Source organism: Cervus canadensis, chromosome 8, assembly GCF_019320065.1.
Source record: "Cervus canadensis isolate Bull #8, Minnesota chromosome 8, ASM1932006v1, whole genome shotgun sequence".
NCBI lineage: Eukaryota > Metazoa > Chordata > Mammalia > Artiodactyla > Cervidae > Cervus > Cervus canadensis.
In genome coordinates, this window is record NC_057393.1 from 7,474,122 (window position 1) to 7,500,583 (window position 26,462).

General features: G+C 38.6%; 1 protein-coding gene across 5 annotated transcripts in view; it reads right to left on the bottom strand.

Moving 5' to 3' along the window:
* ZRANB1 (zinc finger RANBP2-type containing 1) overlaps positions 1-26,462 on the bottom strand; it is a 72,459-nt gene that overhangs the window by 9,728 nt on the left and 36,269 nt on the right. For 4 of the 5 annotated variants that reach the window (XM_043475151.1, XM_043475149.1, XM_043475150.1 and 1 more), the window contains 4 exons: positions 12,536-12,723; positions 7,788-7,941; positions 5,393-5,464; positions 2,377-2,575 (listed from right to left, as the gene is read on the bottom strand). In XM_043475151.1, coding sequence (XP_043331086.1) covers positions 2,377-2,575; positions 5,393-5,464; positions 7,788-7,941; positions 12,536-12,723 — 613 coding nt within the window. Of the gene's footprint in view, positions 1-2,376; positions 2,576-5,392; positions 5,465-7,787; positions 7,942-12,535; positions 12,724-16,852; positions 16,975-26,462 lie in introns of all 5 variants that reach the window. The other variant, XM_043475153.1, reaches the window with a different exon arrangement.

Consider the following 26,462-nt stretch of genomic DNA (forward strand, 5'->3'; position numbering starts at 1 on the left):
AGCCAAAAATAAATAAAATCATTTTTATTAAAAAAAAAAAAACCTAAAATAGAAATACATCCTTTTTCAGACAAAAACGGAGGCAACTTGTTGCCAGAGACCTGCTTCATAAATACTCGAAGAAGTTCTTTAGAAAGAAGGAAAGTTAACACAGATCAGAAATTTTGAACTACATAAAGGTCTTGATCAAGAAATAAACTGAAGATAAAATTAAAACATTTTATTTTTTACTCTTAATTGATCTAACAGATATTAGTCTATTCAAAATAACAGCAACAATATATTAAGTATAAAACTTGATCTATAGAGAGGCACAATACTAAACTACAAATCATATTTCTAAAATAACTGATTTTTCCCATTTGTATTACTCCCACTTGGCTCTCTATTTGGACTGACATGTCAATCAAAGACAAGTACCATGTTCCATATCTTGAGCACCTGAGTCAGTTCAAATCACAGGCACTCAACAGAAAAGCACAGCTACTACTACCAAAAAAATGGCCTATCTTGAAGCGATGGGGGAGGGGTTTAAATAAAATTACTTTCTTCATTCTCATTTAGATATTTTATATGATGTAAGAGAATGTCTCATCCCACCTGATTTGGATTATAAGCAAAGGAAATCCTAGCAAAAAAAAACTGATTTAAAAGGGGACTGCACAAGTGACATGTTGGCCTTGTCATCCTACCTTCTAATAGTAATAGCCATATAAGACCCCAATCAACAAACCCGTCACAACTCAAAATAGTCACCATTATAATGCTTATTCAGTAAGGCTAATAAATTTGACCCACGTCACTGAAGCTCTCAATCTATGGCAACATGTCCTCCCTCCCCATCCGATAATCTTCATTCCCTCTCCATCCTATCTCCACCTTAAGATACTGAAAAAGTCGTCTGTGTGATCACTATAACCCTTGCTGCTTCCTACACCTTAACTGTAAAACATCAGGTGAAGACCCCATATGGCCAGGACTGGAAGAGGTGGTACCAAGAGAAACATTCTTTTCAGAAGCCTGCTCATATGCTGGCTGAAATATCCTTTTAGAATTAAGGCCTCCATTCCTGAAAGATCTGTTGCAACAGCACTTACCATGGCTGCACTCATAAGACCCAGGTCTTCCCCACTCTACCAAGCCATCGAACCCATTTTCTACCTAAGATTATGGCACTCATCTACTTTCACATTAAACTTTTGAGACTTCAAATGACTCAAAACTGAAATTTCAGTCCTAACATTAGTTACCACTGCTGAAATTTACAGTACACTTTCAACCTTACAACAAAGGCAAGATATTACCACCAGAGGAAAGACTCTAGGGTTGCCTGTTTTAAAGGACTTGCAAAATGGTAGATTTACCAAAATCCAGATCTAGCTTCCAGACTGAGCACACCCAAAGAACAGATCCATCTTTCCAAGGCAGAGACACATTAATCAAACCTACAAGGCAGACCTATAAAACCACAATACCCCAAACAATTATCACCTCTCAGGGTGGGCAGGCCCACATAAACAGGCAAAGCACGAGGATGTTGTCTGATGAGCACACCACCCAGTCCAGAGAGGTAAGACAGGATGGACACTTAATGGCAACACTTAATGGCATCAGGCTTACCTGGCCTGACGAGTCCACACCACAAAAGGAATGGTATTCCCCACAGTACCAAATCAATCCACAGCAGTTTCCCTCCACTAAAGGGCGCAAAGTTCTCTCCACTGGACAAAGGTTAACTGACTAAACCATCAGATAACTGAGTCAATGTTGACTTTCTTACATGTGGTAATGAGGATGTGATTGGATACTAGAACATCCTTGTTCTTAAAAGAGACAGGATAAAACACTGAAGGAGAAAGCATCATGGTGTCTAAAACAAATTGTTTCTATATTAATATATAGAGATGGAGCACATACAGGAAAATGTTAACCATCAACAACTGATCAAGCCAGTGAAGAAGATGCTGGGGTCCACCAGACTGATTTAACTTTTCTGTGGATTTGAAAATTTGCAGAATTACAAAAATGTGGTCTTAAGAGTATTTGTCACAGGAAGAAAAACGTGTAATACATAATCAATATAACATCTTAAAGTTGAACAAAAACACGAAATAATAGCTACTTTAATTTATGAGCAAAGACTTTCCTATATTTAATAAGACCACTACCAAAAATTCAAATGTTTCTATTTTAAAGCTTAGCAAAACATATAAAAACCACTGCAATGTTCAAAGTGTCTCAATGTCTAAAATGTAAGTTTCCCCCTCCGCCAGTTTCCATAAAAAAAAAACAACAGACAAAAAGCATCCAACCATTGTTAAGGACAGGTTTCAGCAAGTGTTCTCTGGATTTCAAAAGGGAAGGATGTCAGCTCACCAATGTGAACAGTCGTGCAGGCTGTCGTGCAGGGCTTTCCGAAGCACCGAGTCCTTGTCGTAAATGCCCCAGGTAGCTTGCAGCACTGAATCAAGTAAGCAGTCTCCTGCAGTCCGGTTCCAAAGTGCATACAGTCGACTGTCCAAACGTGTAGCCAATTCCAATGACCAGTTTATAATTGGAGATTCTTCTTCTAACTCTATATGAGGAATTTAACATATTGATATAAAACATAAATACAGGAATCTGAAGATGATTCAAAGAAATGGAAAGATATCCCATGCTCTTAAGACTCGAAGAATTAATATTCTTAAAATGGCCACACTACATAAAGCAACCCTCAGATTTAAGGCAATTCCTATGAAATTACCCAAGACATCTTTCACAGAACTAGAATAAATGATCCTAACTAAAATTTATATGGAACCATAAAAGATCCAGAATTGCCAAGGCACTCCTGAGAAAAAAGAACAAAGCAAGGGCTTCCTTGGTGTCTCAGTGGTAAAGAATCTGCCTACCAATGCAGGAGACATGGGTTCGAGCTCTGATCTGGGAAGATCCCACATGCCATGGAGCAACTAAGTCTGTGCACCACAACTATCGAGCGAGTCTGTGCCCTAAAGACCAGGAGCTACAACTACTGAGCCCACGTGCCACAACCAGAGCAAGCACCACAACAAGTCCACACACCACAACTAGAGTAGCCCTGCTCTCCAACAGAGAAAAGCCTGCACAGCAACCAAGACTCAGCACAGCCAAGAAATAAAAAAAGAAATAAAATTTTAAAGAAGAACAAAGTAGGAGGTCCAACCCTCCCAAACTTCAGTTAAGACTATACAGCTACAGTAATCAAAACAGCATGGTATTCACACAAAAAAAGACACATGGCTCAATGGAACAAAACAGAGAGCCCAGAAATAAACGCACACACCTACGGTCAATTAATCTTCAACAAAGGAAGTAAGAATATACAATGGGAAAAAAGCCTCTTCAACAAGCGGTGTTGGACAGCTTCATGTCAATCAATGAAGTTAGAACACATCTTCACACCAAATACAAAAATATGCTCAAAATGACTTAAAGATTTAAATACATGACATCAGAAAACTCCTAGAGAAGAACAAAGGCAAAACATTCTCTGACATAAACATATACTAATGTTTTCTTAGGTCAGTCTTCCAAGGCAATAGAAAAAAGCAAAATAAACAAATGGGGCCTAATAAAACTTAAAAGCTTTTGCACAGCAAAGGACACCATAAACAAAAAGAGATGACAATGTACGGAAGGGAGAAAATATCTGCAAACAATGCAACCAAAAAAGGGCTTAACTTCTAAAATATACAAACAGCTCTCATGTAACACAAGCACAGAAAAACCACCCAACCGAAAAATGGGCAAAAAGACCTAGCCAGGCATTTCTCCAAAGACATACAGATGTCCAAAAGGCACATGAAAAGATGCTTAACAACGCTAATTACTAGAATTATGCAAATCAAAACTACAATGAGATACCACCTCACATTGGTCAGAGTGACAATCATTAAAAAGTATACAAATACAAATGCTGGAGAGGGTGTGGAGAAAAGGGAACACCCTCGTGCACTACTGGTGCAGCCACTATGGAAAACAGTATGGAGGTTCTTGAAAAAACTAAAAAAAAACAGAGCTGCCATATGATTCAGCAATCCCACTCCTGGGCATATACCTGGACAAAACTGTAATTCAAATAAACAAATGCTCCTCCTATGTTCATAGCAACACTATTCACAATAGCCAAGACATGAAAACAACCTAAATGTCCCTTGACAGATGAATGGATAAAAACATGTGGTACATATATACAATGGAATACTACTTAGTCATAAAAAAGAATGAAATAATGCCATTTGCCGCTACATGGATGGCCTAGAGATTATCATACTAAGTGAAGTCAGAAAGACAAATACCATTTGATATCACTTAGAATGCAGAATCTAAAATATGACACAAATGAAATTATTCAGGAAACAGATTCACAGACAGAGAATAGACTTGTGGTTGCCAAGATTGGTTGGGGGATAGAGTGGAAGTTTGGGGTTAGCAGATGGGAACTAGTATATATAGAACAGATAAACAAGATCCCATTATATAGCATAGGGAACTTATTCAATTATCTTGTGATAAACCATAACGGAAAAGAATATAAAAAAGAACATATGTTGAAGTATAATAGAATCACTTCCCTATATAGCAGAAATTAACACAATATTGTAAATCAACTATACTTCAATATAAATAAATACACAAGTAAGTAAATAAATGTAACATGTTCAGTTTCATTCTTCTGCAATTTAGAAATATTCTATTTGGAAGAAAGAAAGTGAAGTCAGTCAGTCATGTCCAACTCTTTGCGACCCCATGGACTGTAGCCTACCAGGCTCCTCAGACCACGGAATTTTCCAGGCAAGAATACTGGAGTGGGTTGCCATTTCGTTCTCCAGGGGATCTTCCCGACCCAGGGATTGAACCCGGGTCTCCCACACTGCAGGCAGACGCTTTACCATCTGAGCCACCAGGGAAGCCCTTGGAAGAAAAACTATTCTCTAAAGTGTTAAAAAATGTATATGCAATATACTAATAACAGCTAGAAATTTTGATCAATTGAAACATAAACCTTTTAAGTAATGGAAACATCTTGAGGCCCTAGAATAATTTATTTAATTTTTTAATTCTTTATAATTTATTTTCTTAAAATGTATACTATGAAAAAATACTCATCCTAGAATAGGAAACACAAAACCAAGATTTTAAAACTTTCATACCTTTATTCACTCTACCACAATTATGAGCTGTGAATGAATGAGCTGTTTTAACAGCATAATACAATACTGTTCTTAAGGACTTTATACATTTTCAGTTTAAAGTAGAAATAAAATATGATGACTATACACCAAACTACTACAAAGCTTACAGAGCAGAGCAAAACATTTATTGAAATCACTAAAAATTAAATTATACTCATTAGTTTCATGCTTACCTTTCTGAACATCTCTATCAAGCACCTCATCAAATAATTTCTCTTGGACTGTTGGAGGCAAGTCTTCAATATCTACAAAGAAAAACCTTATTTAAAAAAATCTTTAAATGCCTCATAACTTAAAAAACTTGATGCCAATATCGAACAGTAACTTCCTCTAAAATAACTCCCTTTCCACTGAAGACTGTCAAGTAGCATCCTTTAAAAAATATGCATGTATCTCATGAGTTGTGTATATGAGGTGCAGAATATTTCCTTTCTGTACTTCATTATCAAAACAGTGATCTATCTACAAACAGTAAGAAAAGCATCTGAACCAGTAATAATAATCAGCTATTATCAAAAAGACAAGAGATAAAAAATACTGACAAGAATGCAGAGAAAGGGGAACCCCTGCACACCACTGGTGGGAATGTAAACTGGAGAAGCCACTATGGAAAATGTTATGGAGGATCCTCAAAAACATAAAACTATCATATGATCCAGCAAACTCACTTCTGGGTATACAGACAAGGGAAATGACAAACCTGTACCCACCCCCATGCTAGCTGCAGTGTTACTCAAAATAGCCAACATATGAAAACAACCTAAGTGTCTATCAATGGGTGAATAAATATAAAGTAGATGGGTTACTAAGCCATGAGAAAGAAAAAATCGTGCCATTTGCAATATATAGAAGGGCCTCGGGAGATGTTATGCTAAGCGAAATAAGTTCGACAGAGGAAGACAAATACTGCTTGGCATCACTTATATATGGATCTTAAAAAGAAAAAAAAGATAGGGAGAAACTGGTGAAAAGTACAAACTATAAGTCATAAGATGAACAAGGATAGGAATTAATGTAAAGCATAGTGATGATAATCAGTAACACTGTATTGTACACTTGAAATTCTCTAAGAGAACAAAACATAAATGTTTTCACCCAAAATATAAACAGATAAATACAGTGTGAGGTAATAAGTGTGTTAACTAACAGCGGGGGGGGGGGAATCCTTTCACAATTTATGTGTGAATCAAATCACCATGGAATTCTCCAGGCCAGAATACTGGAGTGGGCAGCCTTTCCCTTCTCCAGGGGATCAAACTAGATCTCCCACACTGCAGGCAGATTCTTTACCAGCCAAGCCACAAGGGAAGCCCAAGAATACTGGAGTGGGTAACCTATCCCTTCTCCAGCGGATCTTCCCAACCCAGGAATCGGACTGGGGTCTCCTGCATTGCAGGCAGAGTCTTTCCCAACTGAGCTATCAGGGAAGCCCCAAATCACCACAATGTGTATCTTAAAAATCTTACAATTTTCTATGTTAATGACAATTTAATAAAGCTGAAAAAGGAGGAAAAGAAAAAAAAAAAAAACAGAACCGAAGTCTCTGATACTCAAAATAACAACAAACAAATTTTGTCTATTTTCTGCCCACCCCCGCCCCCCAACACTCAATCTCTGCTCAGAACTGTTTTTGCAGACTTAAGAATCTTCTTATGATAGTCAATGTACCATTCATTTTGGCACACAAATTTCTGTTTTTCTCACCTTCCTGAAATTCTCTATGCTCTATTTGGTTTACTAATTGAGTAGTCTACAATAAAAAGCATGATTACCCTTACAACATTTTTTTAAACTACAGAACTATTTTCAATTCAAAATAAAATCTAATCACTCAGTGTAGTAAGTTTAAATATATAGAGTGCATTTGAAATGAAATTTGTCTGATTTTGTAAATATCTCTGCTCACATCTTAATATAAGCTTAAAATAGAAAGCTAGGAATACCCAAAACAAAATATAAGTTTTACTTAGAAACTTTAAGTGTTCAGTGTATTTATTCAGTGTCAATTGAGGAAAAACAACCTGGAAAACATTTCCACTTGTCATGGAACTGGAAAATAAAAAGTTGCTTCACAAATATAGTAGAAATTAACATAATGAGTGAAGTACAGTAATGACACTTCCAAAAGAATGCCGGTATCTTTGATTCAAATAATTTGTATCTACCCATCAAAAACCCATGTTCTGATCTTGTCTCCTAGTATCAGGTAACCAATAGTTATCTAATTTAAAAATAATAAACACAAGTGAAAAGAAAAAGAAAAAAGCTGATTCATAACACTCTCAAACAAAGAGAAAAAGAAATGGATAAACAGATTTTTAAAAATAGCTGAGGCCCACAATGAAGTCAGTTATTACCAGCTGCTGTCTTCCTCTCAACTCTATAGCATTAGTTTATAAACAGACTATATATTGATTACTTTCAGTAAAATAGGATACTGTTGTATCTGTAAGATAGCTACTATCTACTAATTGTGGCTATCTGTTTTCTAACAGAATCATTTTCATTCAGACATTGAAAGAATATAATAAAGTGGAAATTTGTTTTCACAAAGAGATGTGGAGTTACCTGCTGGCAATGTAAATGTAACAAGGTCAGTTAGGAAATAGCAAGCAAAGTCCCCCTTTCTCTGGTGAAGAGAGGCAGCGATCTCACGACGGATCTGCTCTGTCAGTTCAGGACACACCATTGCGGGAATACACTTTGCAGCTTGTTGAGACACCTTAAATACAAAAGAAACTTTCCTCTACATCTCATTCACCATTGGAAGCAGAAATCAACAGCATTAAAAAGAAATTACCAAAACTTTCCAGTAACTTAAGGTGTTTTTGTTTTAAATATATGAAATATTGGCGTTATGTCCTCAACAGTAGGAGTCTATATCGGTACAACTTTCCTGGAAAAGTGATAAAAATGCTTTACCCTCTCGATTCAGTAATTCTACTTTTTAGTGGCGTTTATCCCAAGGAAATAACAAACAAGCATATAAAAATGTATGTGAAACAGAGTTGTTCACAAAGGTTCACCACCAGAGGGGGAATGAGGACAGAAAACAAAGTAAGAATAACCGTCAGGACCCTGACAAAAACATCCTTAAACAGGGACTTCCGGCTCACCGAGACAGAGGGAAGTAGAAACTCCTGCTGTGTAAGAAGTTACTTCAAGTACGTGGACTTAAAGAAAGCATGACATTTTTAAAGGATTAGTTCCCAATCACCTTAAATCCCTCGCCACTTGCTATAAGTCTTTTTTTCTTCTTCTATTTTTTGGCCATTCCAAGCTGCATTCGGGATCTTAGTTCCCCAACCAGGGATCAAACTCACAGCGCTTGCAGTCAAAGTGTCTCAGCCACTGGACCCCCAGGGCAGTCCCTGTAATTTTGTACTTTTTTAGAAGCATCTGGCTTCCCCAAGTGTGGAGCGGACAACAAAGCTCTGTAGTAGTAGAATTCAACAGGGAGAAACCTGAGCAGGGACTCTCCTGTCCTTTTAAACGATGAACAACAGCAAAGGATGAAAAGGCATCATCTTACATTTAAGTTGTATTCCTCTGTGGCGTTCAAGAAATCTATACACAGAGAATTCTGAAACCCACGGCGAGCGGCCACCTACTCGAGAGGAAATGAGTGTGCTGTGACCCTCCACTCTGTCACTGCAGCAGCAGCCACTAACCTGGGCCACCTTCCTGAGCAGACGTCAGTCACAGGTGGGGCTTGGAGCAGCAGGTCTTCCAGTAAAGCCACACACACAGTTTTATGCTACTGTCATCTACATAACATACATGGACACACTTAATTGTAATTACTACTTAGGTAAGTAAACAGTGTTGCGAACACCCTGCATACCCATTACAACCATCAGACATCCCCTTTGGAAAATGCCTGCATGAAAATTCAGTTCTAAATGTTACTGGCCAGGAATAACACTGACAGTGAAGTTGACACCACACCTGAACTCCACGAGCCCAACCTAAGCAACAAACTGTGGAAAAGTATGAAGTATTTTCAGAATATAACTATTTCTCAAGTAACAGCATTAAAGTAGATCTCAAAAGTAAACTAAAAAATAGCTTTTTCAAAACTGCTAACCCTCAGCCGCTTTGCAAAATCCCAGGGAGATTTTGAACACTGAACACCCCAAAAGAAACCTTACAGCTAGTGACTCACTGCTAACCTTCTCCTCCCGCCACCATCCTTAAGCACACGCCCCTGAAGCCTGCCCCTCATCTCCTAGCCTCTTTGGCCTCATGACTCTCTGTCAGCTCCTTAGCCTACTAGCTAATTTAGGGCCCATGAACTTGGGAAGGGTCCATGAACTAGAACAGGAAGTTCAATTAAATTTAAATCTTTCATTTCACTTGCCTGCATTTAAAATGCATGTTCTTATACATCACAAATTTAATATTCTAACAACTACATATTTCAATGTAACTAATTTCCTTTGCAAACCTGCTTTCTATTTTATATATTTAAAAACAACAGTTTGAAAAGAAGTCCATTTATTCCACCAGACTACATACAGGGATCATGGTTTAAAGTCCAATTAAGTAGCCCCCAGCCCCAGACACATGTTCCCAAAATGTAACACTCTCCTGGTCTCATCCCTGAAGTCCTTGGCTGGCTCTGTGCCCTGTCTGCAGACACAGCCCTCAGCCCAGACTCATGCTCTCCCTTCTGGCCCCTTGGATTCTGTCCTGTGGAGTGCCCACACCACGGAGACTAAATCCCACCACCGATTCTGTTCTTTCCCTAGAACACGCGTCCTTTCCACCTCCCTCGTGGTGTGTGCCAGGGCTGGTCCATGTGCACCGCAGAATAGGGCAGAAATGATGGAGTATCACTTCCTACATTAGGCTACACAGAAAAGACACTGTGGTTTCCACCTCACTCAGTCTCTCACACTCTCTCGGCTCACTTGCGCAAGGAGAGACCAGCCAGCACATGAGACGCAGCCCTGTGGACAGGCCCCCGGGACAAGGCCCTGAAGCCTCCTGCCAACACCCATGTGAGTGTACTCAGAACCACAGCCTCTAGCCCCAGTCGAGCCTCTTGACAATGGCAGCCCTGGCAGTCTGGAACCTCATGAGACCTTGAGCCAAAATCATTCAGCTAAGCTGCTCCTGGATTCCTTACTCTCAGAAACTGTGATAACTAGTGTTTGTTGTCGTAAGCTGCTAAGCTTTGAGAGGATTTGTTACCCAGCTGTAAATAAATACACTGGGGTCCTACTGTCTTCCCACTGTTAGTCCTCAGAATGCTGTCAGGAGGCTGATGGCTTGCACCAGCCCCCCAGAGCCTCCTCAGAGACCTCTGCCAGCCGGAGTGCAACCCGCTGCTGTTGCTGCTTACTCGCCAAGCTGTGTCCGGCTTCTTGGGAACCCACGGACTGTAGCCCGCCAGGCTCCTCTGTCCATGGGATTCCTCAGGCAAGAATACTGGAGTTGCCATTTCCTTCTCCAGGGGATCTTCCCAACCCAGGGCTCAAATCCACGTTTCCTGCATTGGCAGGCGGATTCTTCACCACTGAGCCACCCAGGAAGCACACCACTGAAGACTTGCATCTTGGTTCACAGCTGCCTTCTTCTTGCCTCCAGCCACCACCAGCGACTGTAACTCCACACACCGTCCCGTCTGATACAAAACCGGGTGTCACAACACAAGTGTAGCCAGGCCTCAAGACACTACAGAAACTACCTCGAACTGTTCCATCCCATGTTCCAGAACACTAGTCTCTCTAATCACAGAGCCGCCTTTCAAACAGTCCCCTTCTCCCTTATCCTCCGTAGCGTGTTAGTCACTAAGTCGTGTCTGACTGTCTGTGACCCCATGGACTATAGCCCGCCAGGATCCTCTGTCCATGGGATTCTCCAAGCAAGAATACTGGAGTGGGTTGCCATGCCCTTCTCCAGGGAGTCTTCCCAACCTGGGGATCGAAGTCAGGTCTCCTGCATTAAAGGCAGATTCTTTACCATCTGAGCCACCAGGGAAGCCCTATCTTCAGTAAGCCTGCCCTTTGTTTTCAGCCAAGACTGTCTCTCAAGCCCTATCTTGCCCCTGGTTTAACTGGACTCTTAGGCAAACTAAACACAATGGCAAGCCGTCTCAATCGTGCTTCTACCTAACATTCATATTTCTTAACCACTCCTCCCACTTTATGCTTTGTGCATAAAATTTTCCAGACACTGGAGAGTTCAAATATGCAAACAAGCACACACAGAAGGCATATACTGACCATAATGGATTTGAATCCACAACTAATCGAGCGCTCTGCACTTTTACCCTATTTCTCTTATTAAAAAAAAAAAATTACCTGGATGATACAGTCACATTCTAATTATTCACTCCAACCTGTTACTTGTAACATCTACCAGGCTATCTACTCTAAAAACCCAGATGCCACTTTGACCCCTACCCACCGTTACTCCCCACAGCCAATCCATCCACGTAATTCTGCTAGCATCTTCAGCATCTCCCTCACACCAGCCACTGCCATTACTGTCCCAACAGAATCCCTGCCAGCATCACTGCAGCGTCCTAACCAGGTCTGCCCCTCTCTAATTCCAGCAGCCAAAACACTCTGGCCTTGTCACTCTGCTGTCCCTCTGCCTAACCCTGTTCAAAGCCTTTAACTGCCCTCAGAAAAACCTTCCAATTCTTTGGCCTAGAAGATCTTTCACACTGCATCCCCTACTTGTCTCTCACTTCCCATCCGCCATACAACCACACTGAGCTACCCACCAGCTCTGAATTCAACACAAACACCACCACCCCTGCCTCTGAATAGCTTCCTCAATGCCTTTCTCATCTCTACCTATTCTGAAGCTAACTCATCCTACTCCTTCAGATCTCAGCTAAAACGTTACCTGCTGTGGGTAAGAAGGTAAGTAAGATACCGCAAAACACTTTCTCAAGTCCTCCCCACAGCATCTGGCACTTACATCTATGAAACTGCACTCTGTACCGAATCACTGTAACTGGAGATTCACTGATGGAGGAGCCAATGTCTTCACCATTACACCTCTTTATGCCCAGTGCCTTCAACATGGTAGGTACTCAATAAATATGTTAGCTGAATGAATTACTAATACATTTCGGTTTTTTCAAAATCAAACATATGACTCAATCATTGTGGCAAAATGTCCTGTTTTAAAAAACACAAATCCCTTGTTAGTCTCTTAATTTTAAATGTCATTTTTAAAAGAGGGCTGATCAAATCTAAAACATTTAAGAACTGAGAAATATTAAAACATCAAAAATGAAAACTAAAGAACACATTTCCTTCATATAAAAGAATATTTAATCAGAATGCCACACTCACCTCTGTAAGCAATATTGCTAGCATATCCTGCCTCTGAAAACGTATAGCCAGATGTACCAGAGTATAGCCAACATCGAAAGCAGAAGGGCGATTCAGCAAGCGGACTTCATCTGCAGTGAGCTGGCGGGCGATGTCCCCTCCCGACGATTTGTAAGCTTCAATAGCAGCTAAATCACCTTCTACAACACCTAAAACAAGCATCAGGACAGAAAACAAGTTTAATTCTATTTTTCTTCAAAAAGCACAAGCCTGTAGCAGTCACTCAAAACTCTGATTCCTTGTGCTTCCTGGATCCCAGGGCATCATTCAAATGTCCTAAAGAATACAAAGAAAATTACAGTGTATTCCTTTCCCTTTCATTTCCTTCCAGAACTAAACTGCCTAGCTGGACACTTACCATCCCATTAGTGTTGGCTCCATGCTCTGGTAAAGTTCAGAGAAATTATTAGAATATATTAAGAGGATCAAAGATCAACCATCTACTGTGAAGACATTAAAGCCCCTGTTTGCTAGTCCTGGTTCTGCAGAAACCAAGGAGACAAGGATGTGCCTGCTGCCGCTGTTGGGCAAGTTCTGCCCTTTATTCTGCCCCCTCCCTTTTTATGGCTGCACCGAGTGGCTTTGCAGGACCTTAGTTCCTCTCCAGGGATCAAACCCCGGTCCATGGCCGTAAAAGCACCAAATCCTAACCACTGGACCACCAGGGGTGTCCCTATGCTGCATTTTTAAAGTTGAATCAAAGTAAATGCTGAGCCTTCCTTCCACATTGCTGTTAACTGAGACAATTAAGAGCAGTTAAAATAAATGTTTAATGTAAGTAAAAGTTAGCAATACTCTGATTTCAGAATTTCTCACAGTCAAGTCTTCCCTATACCCATTAAGAATTATTAAATTATTAATACAGCAAAACTTGAGCTAGGTAATTTTGAATAGAAATATGCTAAAACAAAATGCGATAAGCCAGTTGGGGGTAGAGGTACAAAACAAGTTTCCAATTTTTCCAAATCCATAAAGAACTTTCTGTTCCCATTAAACCATGTTATTATTCTTAACACAAATTAATGTTAGGTAATAACAGAAATCTTATTTAGTAAGTACAGTACATCAGTGAATAATAAGCAAATAACCTTGGCAAAAAAATGAAGGTGCAGGTTAGCGTCACATTTACCACAAATCGTGGTACACACACACATACACACACCCCAAGACCGCAGGACTAGATAACTGTTTCCTAAATTATATCAAGAGAAATTTGTTACATAAAATGCTACTACTAGCTAAAAATATTCTTAGTATACTTGCATTTTAAACTGCTATCTTGAATTAGGAATAAAATAAATAAGACATTCCTTAAAGTGTAATAGACTGGTTCAATGCAACAATCTCCCGTTATTGAAAATAACAAAGCTTTAAAATGATATTTCCCACATTCACTGAATGCCCATGACACACAGAGCAATATGCCAGGCAATGTGAGAAATGTAAAAACCTGATTCCTATACTCAAAACAGCCCTTCATCATATTTGTGAGCCATGAAAAGCCAGCTTCAAAGTTTTGCAACTCTGGGACCAAAGATCCCTTCTGCAAAACTAGATCCTCTCCCCAGAAAGATGACCCCAACCCGTGAAACACAACATTTTTCAGGTTAAGAACCCATGGTTTCAAATGATAATACCTTCCTAAATTTTTATTTCACAGCAATATAAGTTAATACATTCCTCGACATAAACACCTCAGGACAGCTGTAGCTCCCACTGCAATACATAAAGGACTTCAACAAAACCTTATGAGGCACAGCGCCTTGGAGACGTCATCAGAACTGAAACGTAATGTAGCTGGCATGAGATAAAAGGAGGTGGACTTCTCAAAAGCACAAGCCTGGAGATCAGACACAGAAATCTAATATCTACCTGTTTTAATGAACAGGTGAGAATAATCTAGTAGGGTTCATAACATTTCGAATAATTTTTATGCAGCTTTTTTAAAAACTGAACATGCCCTGTTCCATTTCTTTTCATGTATACACTACTTCCTTACGAAGGCAACAACTTTTCACTTCAGCTCTAGCAAAGCTATTAACTACTCCAAGGTGCAGTATCACTGTACCTTTTAGTTTTTAGCTTCAACCTAAAATTATATGCATCTATAAAATTTTGTATGATATAAAAAATGTTCTAAGCACTTTGAAAAGCAACAAAAGGACCAAAAAGTCTGATCGATTTACCTGAAAAGATAAAAGAGGAAGACCTAGACCATACACACATATGCATAAGAGATAGTGTGTGTGTGTATATATACACACATATTTTTTTGTTTCCCAAAGATGAGGTAATCTAAAAGTAAAGGCCAAAAAAGCACAGAAACTATGCTTTTTTGGTTGAAGAAGAATTGCTGTCTTCGCTATTTTTAGTTAATTCATCACACAGCTGATGTCTGGAAGGATCTCACCTCAGAAATACTTGCTCAAGAATTCATTTCCTCTCTAATGTTTCTGAGGGATTTCTGTAACTAGAAACTAACTAGCCAGTCAAAGGTGGGGAGGGGTACAGTCCAAACAGCACAACAAACTCAGCAGTTGTGCTTTGGAATTATGACTTACAGTCTGCCTTCAAACTTCGTGTATTTTATCAAAAACAGGACTTCAAATGATGAACTGCATGGTATGTGAATTGCATCTCAATAAAGCTGACATATATACATAAAAACCGAATTTCTATTTGGCCTAATCCAAGATCTCAAAAACAATTACTTCCCCTGACCACAAGCTCTGCATTAAACTGCAAATAGGAAATGCTGCTGCCCTTAGTATGGAACATACACAGGAGGGCAGAAAATGAAGGTGAACAGAGATCTTGTTCTCTATTCTTCACAGCATAAAATAAATCTCCAAACTTTTCAGAACACGAAAAACACAAATTCAACTACAGGGACAAAATAATATTTAAAAGAAAAATACTTCACTGTCTAATATTTTAGGAATACATAATTCCATTCTTTTCATTAACCATAATTAAGAGTTCACAGTTTCAGTTACTGGTAAATTCTGGGCCCCAAAAGATCAGTAAATTTATTACAAATCAAATTTCACGAGAATGTCAATGAACTGTCCAAATGTTTGTTGTGTATCACTTACACACTGCTCAAGAGGAGCTAGTGATGAAAGTTTCTTCACAGATGGGTTTTCACTGTAAACGTGGTGTCTAAAGGATCTGGCCTATACTGATATAATTTAAGTTTTAGCTACCACATATTTTCTTAGGGAGAAAAAAGCATCAGATTATATGCAAAGTAACTAAGAAAATGTCTTTGAGTCCTTCAGATAACATTTTTACCACCTTTTAACATTAGGGAATAAAAGGAAAGCAGGAAAAAGGTAAAAGAAGTGGTAGGTAGGAAAATACAGTAAATAAATCTAAGTGGTAAAACCTCACTTAATGCAACAAAGACCTGGAAAAAATGGGAAAGTTCCAGCAGAAGAGAAAGAGGTAACATATACAAGCTTTCTAGGTTACTGACATCTCACATTAACTCCAACAGTTAACGGAAGCTTCTTTCTCTGTAATATGTTGATCTGAAAATTTAACGAACACATATTACATGCTCTGTCCCCTCCTACTCCAAGTGAAAGTGAAAGCATTAGTCACTCAGTCGTGTCTGACTCTGTGACGTCATGGACTGTAGCCCACCAGGCTCCTCTGTCCATAAAATTCTCCAGGCAAGAGTACTGGAGTGGGTAATCACTCCTCCACCAGGAGATCTTTCCAACCCAGGGACTGAACCCAGATCTCCTGCACTGCAGGCAGATTCTTTACCTTCTGAGCCACCAGGGAAGCCCATGTTATGAAAACCCATTAAAAAGACAGCTGAAGGCACTCTGAGAAGATTAACTTTATAAAACTAATCGGCTGTACCATTATGCATTCAAAATTGATTGAAACACACAACTAGCTAAGTGGTGGTGCAGTTACTGATAAAGTTAAAATACTTTTAAAAACAGAGACCTTGGAAAAAGTGAAATGAAAAAAAAGAAAAAAAAAAAAAAAACAACCTCATACTGTTCCATAAGGTGGGCCAGGAGAAGAATTTAACATATTTTGAAGTCACAGGTCACAACTCACGGAGGACTTCACAGCTACTATGGAACTCCGTTGGTTAGAATATGGAGCTGGCTCATAGATATTTAGAAAACAGACTTATTTTTTCCCCCATATATGGCACAGTTTTCAAAGTTTTGCCTTGTTTCTTTTGACATAAAATCATAATGGTAACTAACTTTGAAAAGAATGCCAAATGGTAAAAAAAAAGCCAGGACTTACCTGAGCCCACATGGGCCAGCTCAACACTACCCTGGAGTTCTATGGTAGCTGTGACATCACAGCATGCTTTATGCTGTGGGGTCAGGGTGGACTTGGAGTCAGCTGGCACAATTTCAGGAGCCCTTAAAGAGAAAAGTTAGTTTTAAGTGGTAATGTTCAGAATGCCGGTTACTCTGGTCAGTAGAAAGGTGCAGATGTTGGTGGCTACAATGTCTGGACAGTTTTCCTCTACTCCGAGTCTAATTCCCTTAACTGTGTTTGCATACTAAAAAGGAAACTTGACCACCCAGTTCTTCACAGACTCCTAACCATTTGGCTACAGTTCAAAGATGAACTTAAGACAGACACAGCCATCGCTTTCAATACTCAAATAGAAGCTGTTTTTTAAATAAAATGACCTCAATATTTTTAGGTGTATCTTAAGTACATGCAAGCTCATGGCAATCCCAAAAACAGTTTGAGCAGACCAAAGAAATCACCTTCTAGATGCATTTTTCACCAATGCATAATAACCAATGGCAACAAGTTAAAATCTACCATTTCTATTCCTAGAATGCTAATAAACAATAATACCTTTTCAAAAAACCAAGATGTGAAAATCATAAATTGGAAACAAATTCTTAATTGAACCTACACTGTATCAAGATGAGTTTCTATTCAATTCATTCAATAAACTTACTTCATTATGAAAAGATCCTCTCTATTTACGTTTGTCTGCGTCGTGTGGCCTGTGGGCTCCATTTCCCAATCAAGGATTGAACCCGGGCTATAGCAGTGAAGACTGAGAATCCTAACCACTAACCAGGGAACTCCCAGAAACATCCTCTTTAGAAAAATAAATTCAAATGATAGGGAAGTCAAAATAATATCTAAGGAACTCCTTTAAATGTTCTATTATTAATCACAAGTGATGATAAATGCAGTTTACACTTTTGAGCTTTTACCCCCTTACATCTTTGATCATTGTTAACTGCTGTGGAAATATAAATCCCCACAGTCACCATAAAGAATACCTGAAGTTGACAGATACCTACATAAGAAAGAAGATCTTGCCATGCAGGAAGAAATTACTGCTAAAAGCACAATGGAAGGGTAGAAAGGAACATGTCACAAAGTTATTTTGGGAAGGCGATCAGAGATGAGAATCAACGTTAATGGGTTAAAGATGAATGTGAGTTCAAATTAGAAAGGTTACTTAAAATGTTGTCAAAAAGTCAACTGAAAAAAAAAAAAAAAAAGTCAACTGAAGGGATATTAAAGTTCTTCAAGAAAAAATTTCATCTGCTCTACTGTCAAACTATCCTGGCCAAATTTAAAACTAATCATTAGATGTTTAAAGTTATACCATTTTAGATCAGCCTTCTAAGAGGAACTGAACAATCTGGCTACTCTCTTTTACAAGTGAGAAAATGAGCAGGTAAACAAGCATTTTAAAAGGGGCAGACAGATAAAAAGAAAAGCTCTCATGGCATAACTTTATACTTTTCAGATTATGTCCACATAACTCTTCTTCTAGCCAAAATATTGATAGAATTAAGAACAGAATGATCAAATTGGAAAAGGTTTCATTTCATCCTGATAAGGTCCTCAGAAAGAGGCACAAAACAAGGAAGTTGCTATAATTTGCTACTGCAAGAGAAGGTTCTACAGCTTCAGTGAACACTCAGGGCCCCACAACAATCCACAGAAAAATCCACATAAAACTGAGTGGTAAATTTTCCCCCAAAGTTTCAAGCCCATATGTCCAACAACTCATTAGACATCCTCACTACAGCACGCCTAAAACAGAACTTCATGTCTTCGATGTCTCAGAAAAATGATACTGATAGCCAACCCAAGTGCCCAAGCCAAAAACCGGAGTATCTTTCTTAGTTCTCACCTCAACTCCAATATCAATTCTTTGAAGTTTTATCCATCCTACCTTTTTAAAGTCCCTCTCAAATATACCCCCCTTATTCCATCCACCACTGTCTCAACCTCATGTCAAGCCTGCACTCTTTCTTATCTGGACTGCCATAATTTCCTTCTAAATGATCTGCCTGCCTCCAGTGCTGCCCCCTCCCAATCTAGTCTCTAGACAATGACTGGAATGAGCTTCCCAACCACACAGCAGATGAAGGCAGTCCCCTTCCAAATGTTTACCACTGCCCTTACACTTAGAGCTAAAATCTTTAACCAGATTAAAAGGCCTTGAAAGGTCCAGCATTACCCTGCAGCCATCTCTCTCACAGCTCTCATTCTACACTCCAACCTGCAGACTTCAACCGAATGGATGGCCCATGCTCTCTAGCCTCTGGGGTATTAACAAAAGCAATTCCCTCTAACAGAAACACTTTTTTCCTTCTTCTAAGGTTCTGGCTTAGATGTCATCTCTTCCTGAAAGTCCTCTCCAAATTTCCCAATGAGATTAGGGTACATACTTACTGCTCTAGCCTCCTTCATTTCCTCTCCTGAAATTATCACACTACACTGACCAGACCACAAACTTACTGAGAGCCCTGACTTCTTTCTGCGTGCTTAGGAGCATACTCAATGATCATCTGAATGTGTAAATGAATGGACAAAGAAAAGGTGAAAATTAAGACAACTCTGAAAAGCAATGGGAGGGTGGAACAGGTTGGACATTTGCCTTTGAGATTTTAAGATACCTAATAAAGCCATAATTGTTTAAGCAGAAGTGCGATACTGATATAAAAAACAAAAATCAAAATAAAGAGCCTCAAAACAAATGCCGAACTATTTTATGTAAGACAGAACCACCCAAATCAAAGCAGAATTTAATAAATCAAAATGGAAATTACTTGAAAGAAATATTTTAATCCTGTTTAAAAAATAAAGACAGTGAAAAGACAAAATGTTGTCACTCTCCCCACAAAAAAAGGTAAAGAAAATGTTCAACAAATATAACTGGTATCATATCTGTAATATAAACATTATTTATATTCACAAAGACTTCTTACTACTTAATAAAATCACAAAGAAAAATAGACAAAAGACAAATCAATTCACAGAAAAAAATACAAATGACCTATGGCTGATTCATATCAATGTATGACAAAAAATTAATTAATTAATTAAAAAAAAAATACAAATGACTACATGAGATAGCTTGCTTCTTTTAATAACAAACATCAGCAAAGGTACAGCTATACAAGCAGTCTCTTACAGTGATGAGAATATAATCAGTTCAGTCCTTCCAGGAAGCAATTTACTAATATGCATAAAATACCTTTGACACATCTACATCATTTGATCCTATTATCCCATTCCTGGGAACCTAAGAAAAGCATCAGAAATGCTGGCAATTTTATTCCTCAAAACATTATAATAAAAAATTTCCAAATAAATAAAAGACCAGTAATAAGAGCTAGGTTAACAAAGTACGGCAACTCAAAGTCATAGCACACATTCATTTTTTTAAAGATGAAAATATTTTAATTACTTCAAAGTGTAAAATTCAACAAAAGAATGTACACTATTTCATTTACATAAAAACATTAAAAATTGAAAATACTCAAGATGCACAAAATACACATACATGAAAGATTTCCTCTATACAGAGATAGCATAAACTGTATTTTCTTCACAGCTTCTCTTACCTCTGACATATTCTACAATGAGGATGCTCTGCTTTTATTATTTAAAAATGAATTAAATTCATAAGGGAAGTCAGTATATAATGTCAAGTTTGATAAAACAAGAAGATACTGCTACGTCCATCCACAAATGAATAGACAAAGTGAGGCATATAAATAAAATGGAATTATTCCAACTTAAAAAAAAAGGAAATTCTGACACATGTTACAACATGGATAAATCTTGAAGACATTACACTAAATGAAATAAACCAGTCACAGATGGACAAACAGCGTATGACTCCACCTCTAGGAGGCACCCAGAGTAGTCCAATTCACAGCGACAGGAGAGTGGCAGTGAGGACGGCAAATTTTATTATGTATATTTCACCACAATTAAATTTTTTTTAAAGAAAAAATAACAGAAGGACAATATTCAGACATATTAGAGGTCCTGCTTCAAAAATCACCTATGTAGTGTTCCTCCCTCCTTCTCAAAAGATAAATGTTTATATTTCACCTAATCACATCAAACTGAGGCTCATTCTGTAAAACAAATGGTCTGGCCTTTGAAAATGGTAATGACATGAGTAAACAAAAAACAAAAATAAAAACCACCTGAGGCACTGTTTAGATTACAGGCAATAAAACAACTAAATAACCTTGACTGAGTGGAGTTGGAACAAAAGTTATCAGTGAAACTAATGGTGAAGCTGAATATGGACTTCAAATATTAAAATTTCTGGCTTATTATATTGTGTGACTATATAGGAGAAATGTGTTCTTAAAACATACAATGCTGAAATATTTAGGGGCAAATGTCATGACATCTGGAGCACTCTCAAGTTGTTCAGGAAAAAGTCATACAGAGAGACGGAGACAAAAAAAAAAGAAAGAAAGAAAGCTCAAAATGTGGCAAAGTACTAAGAACTGGAAAACCTATTTCAAAAGCATTTGGTGTTCAATGTATTATATTTGTAACTTATCTACTGGTTTTGAAATTTCTCAGAATGAAACACTGATGGGCGAAAGTGTGGTTATCTCCACAAAGAACTGAAAGTGGAGAAAAGGAAATTTGCTTTTCTTTATAAATTCTTTCTATAACTGCTTGATTTTTGTAACTCTGTGTATAGCTTATTAACTGTTTACAGTTAAAGTCATTTTATGGTAAATAATAAAGTTCCCTGGAGTCTAAATATATCTTTTCATACTTAATATTTAAATGCTACTTTTGGATTTCATAGTTCAATGTGTTCATTTAATATAATGTTTTTAAAGAAAGAAAGCCTTTGCTAAATCAGTGACGCGTATTCGAATGTCAGTATCATACAACCAAGAATCATTAGACATATTCCCTTTCTCACCATTAGGAGGCACATTATTAGCTGGCAGGCCTGTGTAATCAATCACTTCTAAAAGCCAAGAATCACGTCTCAGGGACTAAAGTCAGCCAGGGCTCTGTTTCTGCCATTGTCGTCCATCTGCCTTGATACACGCATTCCTGGAAGCTTCTTTCTTATCCCAGGTGTCAGGAAGCACTATAAAAGCCACACTGAACTGGCCAGGGGAAATACTTAAAATGAGTGTGTATTCCCTCCAGACTACAATCTTACATTGGAGAATTACCAAGATTCACTTAAAAACCATGACTTAAAATGTTATTTTAAAACAAGAGTTCCAAAAGCACAAAAGTAAATCCTTTGAAACTTTAAGAAAAATAAGACAGAACTAGCTGAAGACAATACTACTTTCACAGTGCCGAAAAGAATTCCATTACCTGTAACATCAACTACCTAGGACAGGAAGGAGATCCACTACCAAAAATGTGTATGAAGTGAAAAGACACCACCATCCTTATACACACACACACATCTCACACTAAGAGTATCACAGAGAGTTAACCAAGGACATACAAGGCACTGCCAGCATCGCAGCAGCCTGCTTTCCTTTTAAGGATGTAGTGCCAAAGATCTGCTGCAGGAGTCTGCATATATTCTGGATTCTATTAAAAGCTTTTAATAGAATATTGCAACTCAAATCATTTTTTTAATGTTTTTAAAAAGTGTGATGGTTTTGAATGCCAAAGACTAAGAAGACCTTTTTTGCAGGCTCCATATTCATTCATACATAAAGCAATGTATTAAGGAAAAAGGGATACTAAATAAGAGTATCTTTCAGGAGGACAGCTTGGCATCAAAATAAAAGCAACCTCACAAGCAAATAAAATGGTCCAGCAGTTAAAGAATAACCATAGCTTAAAACTAAGCAATTCCACAGGGCAGGAAAAATTCTAAAGATGGAAATAGCTGCAGTTTATCAGACATAAGCAAACACAGCAAAGCAAACAGAACAAATACTAGTGAAATACCATACTAAAAATCAAGCTCAAATAATGTGCCCTAGCTATGGAATGCTGAGAAATACTACCAAGTGATAGTATTAGGAAACGGCAAAAAACTTCACTTAGGCATACTTATTTAGCTGACTCAAAAAAGAAGACTGAAAACATTAATATTCATTGGCATCAAACGCCATTCAAAAGTCCCAGTAACAGCATTTCTTTCAACCAAATCAAGGGGGAAAAAAAAACAAAAAACACCACCACACTGTGAATAAGAAGTATATGGTCTTCATCTACTACTCCTGGCATATAACTCCTAAAACCCTTGTAATTTCCTATTAAGAGCCATAAGGGCATCTTTTGTTACAGTCCTTAGTTTTGTTCTCAGTTCCTAAATAGTTCCAGAATGATAAAGATGAAATAAATAGGAGTCTTTTGTTACTCATATAGCAAGCCCTTTCAAACACCTCTGAGCTTATGTTAATAAGGTGACTTTTAGGAAAGCCCCTAAGGATGGAGGCTGGTTGCCAGGGGAACCAACCCAGTGACTGGAAGGTTGGAATGTTCAGCCCCACCCCACTACCACCTCCTGGGGGCGGGGCGGGGGGGTGGGGTGGCGGAGAATGGGCTGAAGGTTGAAACCATCACCAGTGTCCATTGATTTAATCCATCGTGCCTCCGTAAAAATTCCTGGTGCTGGGTTTGGAGAGCTTCTAAGCTGGTGAACCTGTGGAGGTGCTGTGAGAATCCCTTCCCATTCCATGCCATATGCATCTACTCCACCTGGCTATTCCTGAATCATATATTTTTTATAATAAACCAGCAATCTAGTAAGTAAACTATTTTCCCCCCAGTTCTGTAAGCCATTCCGACAAATTGAACTCAAGGAGGTGACTGTCAAAACCTAGGATTTATAGTCTACAGTCAGAAACACAGGTGACAACCTGGATTAGTACTGGCATCTGAAGGGGGTAAGGAAAGAAGAGAGACAATCTGGTGGGACTGAGCCCTTAAACTGTGGGATCTGAGGCTATTTCCAGGTAGACATCCACAAGAAAAAGAAATGCAAAAAAGCAAAATGGCTGTCTGAGGAGGCCTTATAAATAGCTGAGCAAAGAAGAGAAGCTAAATGCAAAGGACAAAAGAAAAGATATACTCATCTGAATGCAGAGTTCCAAAGAATAGCAAAGAGATAAGAAAGCCTTTCTCAGTGAACAATGCAAAGAAATAGAGGAAAACAATACAATGGGAAAGACCAGAGATCTCTTCAAGAAAATTAGAGATACAAAGGGAACATTTCATGCAAAGATGGGCTCAGTAAAGGACAGAGCTGGTATGGACCTAACAGAGCAGAAGATATTAAGAGGTGGCAAGAATACACAGAAGAACTATACAGAAAAGATCTTAATGACCCAGACAGCCACAATGGTGTGATCACTCACCTAGAGCCAGACATCCTAAAGTGAGAAGTCAAGTAGCCCTTAGAAAGCATCACTACATACGAAGCTAGTGGAGGTGATGGAATTCCAGTTGAGCTATTTCAAATCCTAAAAGATAATGCTGTAAAAGTGCTGCACCCAATAGGCCAGCAAATTTGGAAAACTCAACAGTGGCCACAGGACTGGAAAAGGTCAGTTTTCATTCCAAGGTCCATTTCATTCCCAAAGAAAGGCAATGCCAAAGAATGCTCAAACTACTGCACAACTGTACTCATTCTGCGTGCTAGCAAAGTAATGCTCAAAATTCTCCAAGCCAGGCTTCAACAGTATATGAACTGAGAACTTCCAGATGTTCAAGCTGGATTTAGAAATGGCACAGGAGTCAGAGATCAAATTGCTAATATCTGCTGGATCACAGAAAAAAAGCAAGAGTTTCAGAAAAACATCTAGTTCTGCTTTATTGACCAAGCCAAAGCCTATGATTGTGTGGGTCACAATAAACTGTGGCAAATTCTTCAAGAGATGGGAATACCAGACCACCTGACCTGCTTCCTGAGCAAACTGTATGCAGGTCAAGAAGCCACAGTTAGAATCGGACATGGAACAACAGACTGGCTTGGGAAATCTGCCGCTGCACCTCCACCATCACACAACACACACACACCACACACACCACACACACACACACACCCCACCCCCCCATATACATCTGGTAGCCATTAATGCTACAAATGTAACCTAAGGTTACAGATACATACAAGTGAATTTTTTCTTACAAACACACCTATATGCTACCTTTGTCTAGAAAAGGATAACAAGGTAGCGACATCACATCTGGCGAGTCAGTAAGCCTCTCTGTGCTGAAGGAGGAAACCGACCGAGCTGGACTCTGTCTTAGGCCAGGCTGTGAACATGAGGCTACACGCATGGTCACCCTCCCAACAGACTCTGAACTTTGTGCCCAGTGTCTATAGAAGTGGCATACCAATGGAAAACCATTTTAAATGTCCTTTGTGTTAATTTCCTATTGCTGCTTCTAACAAACCGCTATAAATTTAGTGACTTAGCTCAGCTGGTAAAGAATCCACATGCAATGCAGGAGACCTGGGTTCGATCCCTGGGTTTGGGAAGATCCCCTGGAGAAGGGAAAGGCTACCCACTCCAGTATTCTAGCCTGGAGGATTCCATGGACTATCCATGCGGTCACAAAGAGTCAGACATAACTGAGGGAATTTCACTAGTGACTTAATACAAATTTTTTATCTTAAAATTTAGGAGAGGTCAGAAGTACCACAGGGGTCTCACTGGGCTAAAATCAAGGTGCACTTCACAGGGAGAATCTGGGGTAGCTGTGCCTTTTCCATCTTCTAGAGGCTGCCAGCATTCCTTAGCCAAGAGCCCTGCACCACTTAAAACCTCTGCTACTGCCCAACCTCATCTCATTCTCCCATCTCTCTCCTTCACTGGTTAAGGACCCATATTACACTGGGCTCGCCAGGATCATCTGGGATAATCTCTCCATCTCAAGGCCCTTGAACTACATCTTTTGCCAAGTAAAGCAGCGTATTCATAGATCCTGCGGACTAGGATTTAGGCCTTTTGGAGGGCTTGAGGATATTGTTCTGCCTGCCAAACTTTTTAACTCAATCATGTACATCAGAGAAAACCCAGAGGGCTGGGGTAAGTGCCTACAAGTAAGTCAAGTATCAGGCAAGTAAAAAATACAAATTTGGACACTAACTCATCATTAATATTGTATTTTTCCAAGATACCTAATGTTCTGTGTTTTCAGACAATTCATCAGTAAAATACCTCGGTAGAGTAAATTAATAATTTTTAAGGCTAAAGGAGTACTTACTGAACTAGAAAACACAAGTTTCTATTTTTCTTGTTTACAATAACATACACCCTGAATTACCTCTAAAGTTAAAAAGTCAGTCACTGAGGTGTCTGAATAAATGGATAAAATCATTGTGGTCTGTTATGTCAAGAATTTCCTTTTCTCTTTTGCTGTTGTAATTTTATTAGTATAAATCCATTCCAGTACACAACACTACCATCTCTCAAAAACTAATACATGACTTTTTCTTCCATTGAAGTTAATTTTGTTTGGCTTATTACACAACACTCCTTCCATTTGACCAGACACTGTACATCAAAATTAGGAATTGAAAAAGTCATTATAGAAAATTACACATAGCAACAGGTATTTCTGGATGCAACACTGTGATTTATAGGGAAAAAATAATCATTCA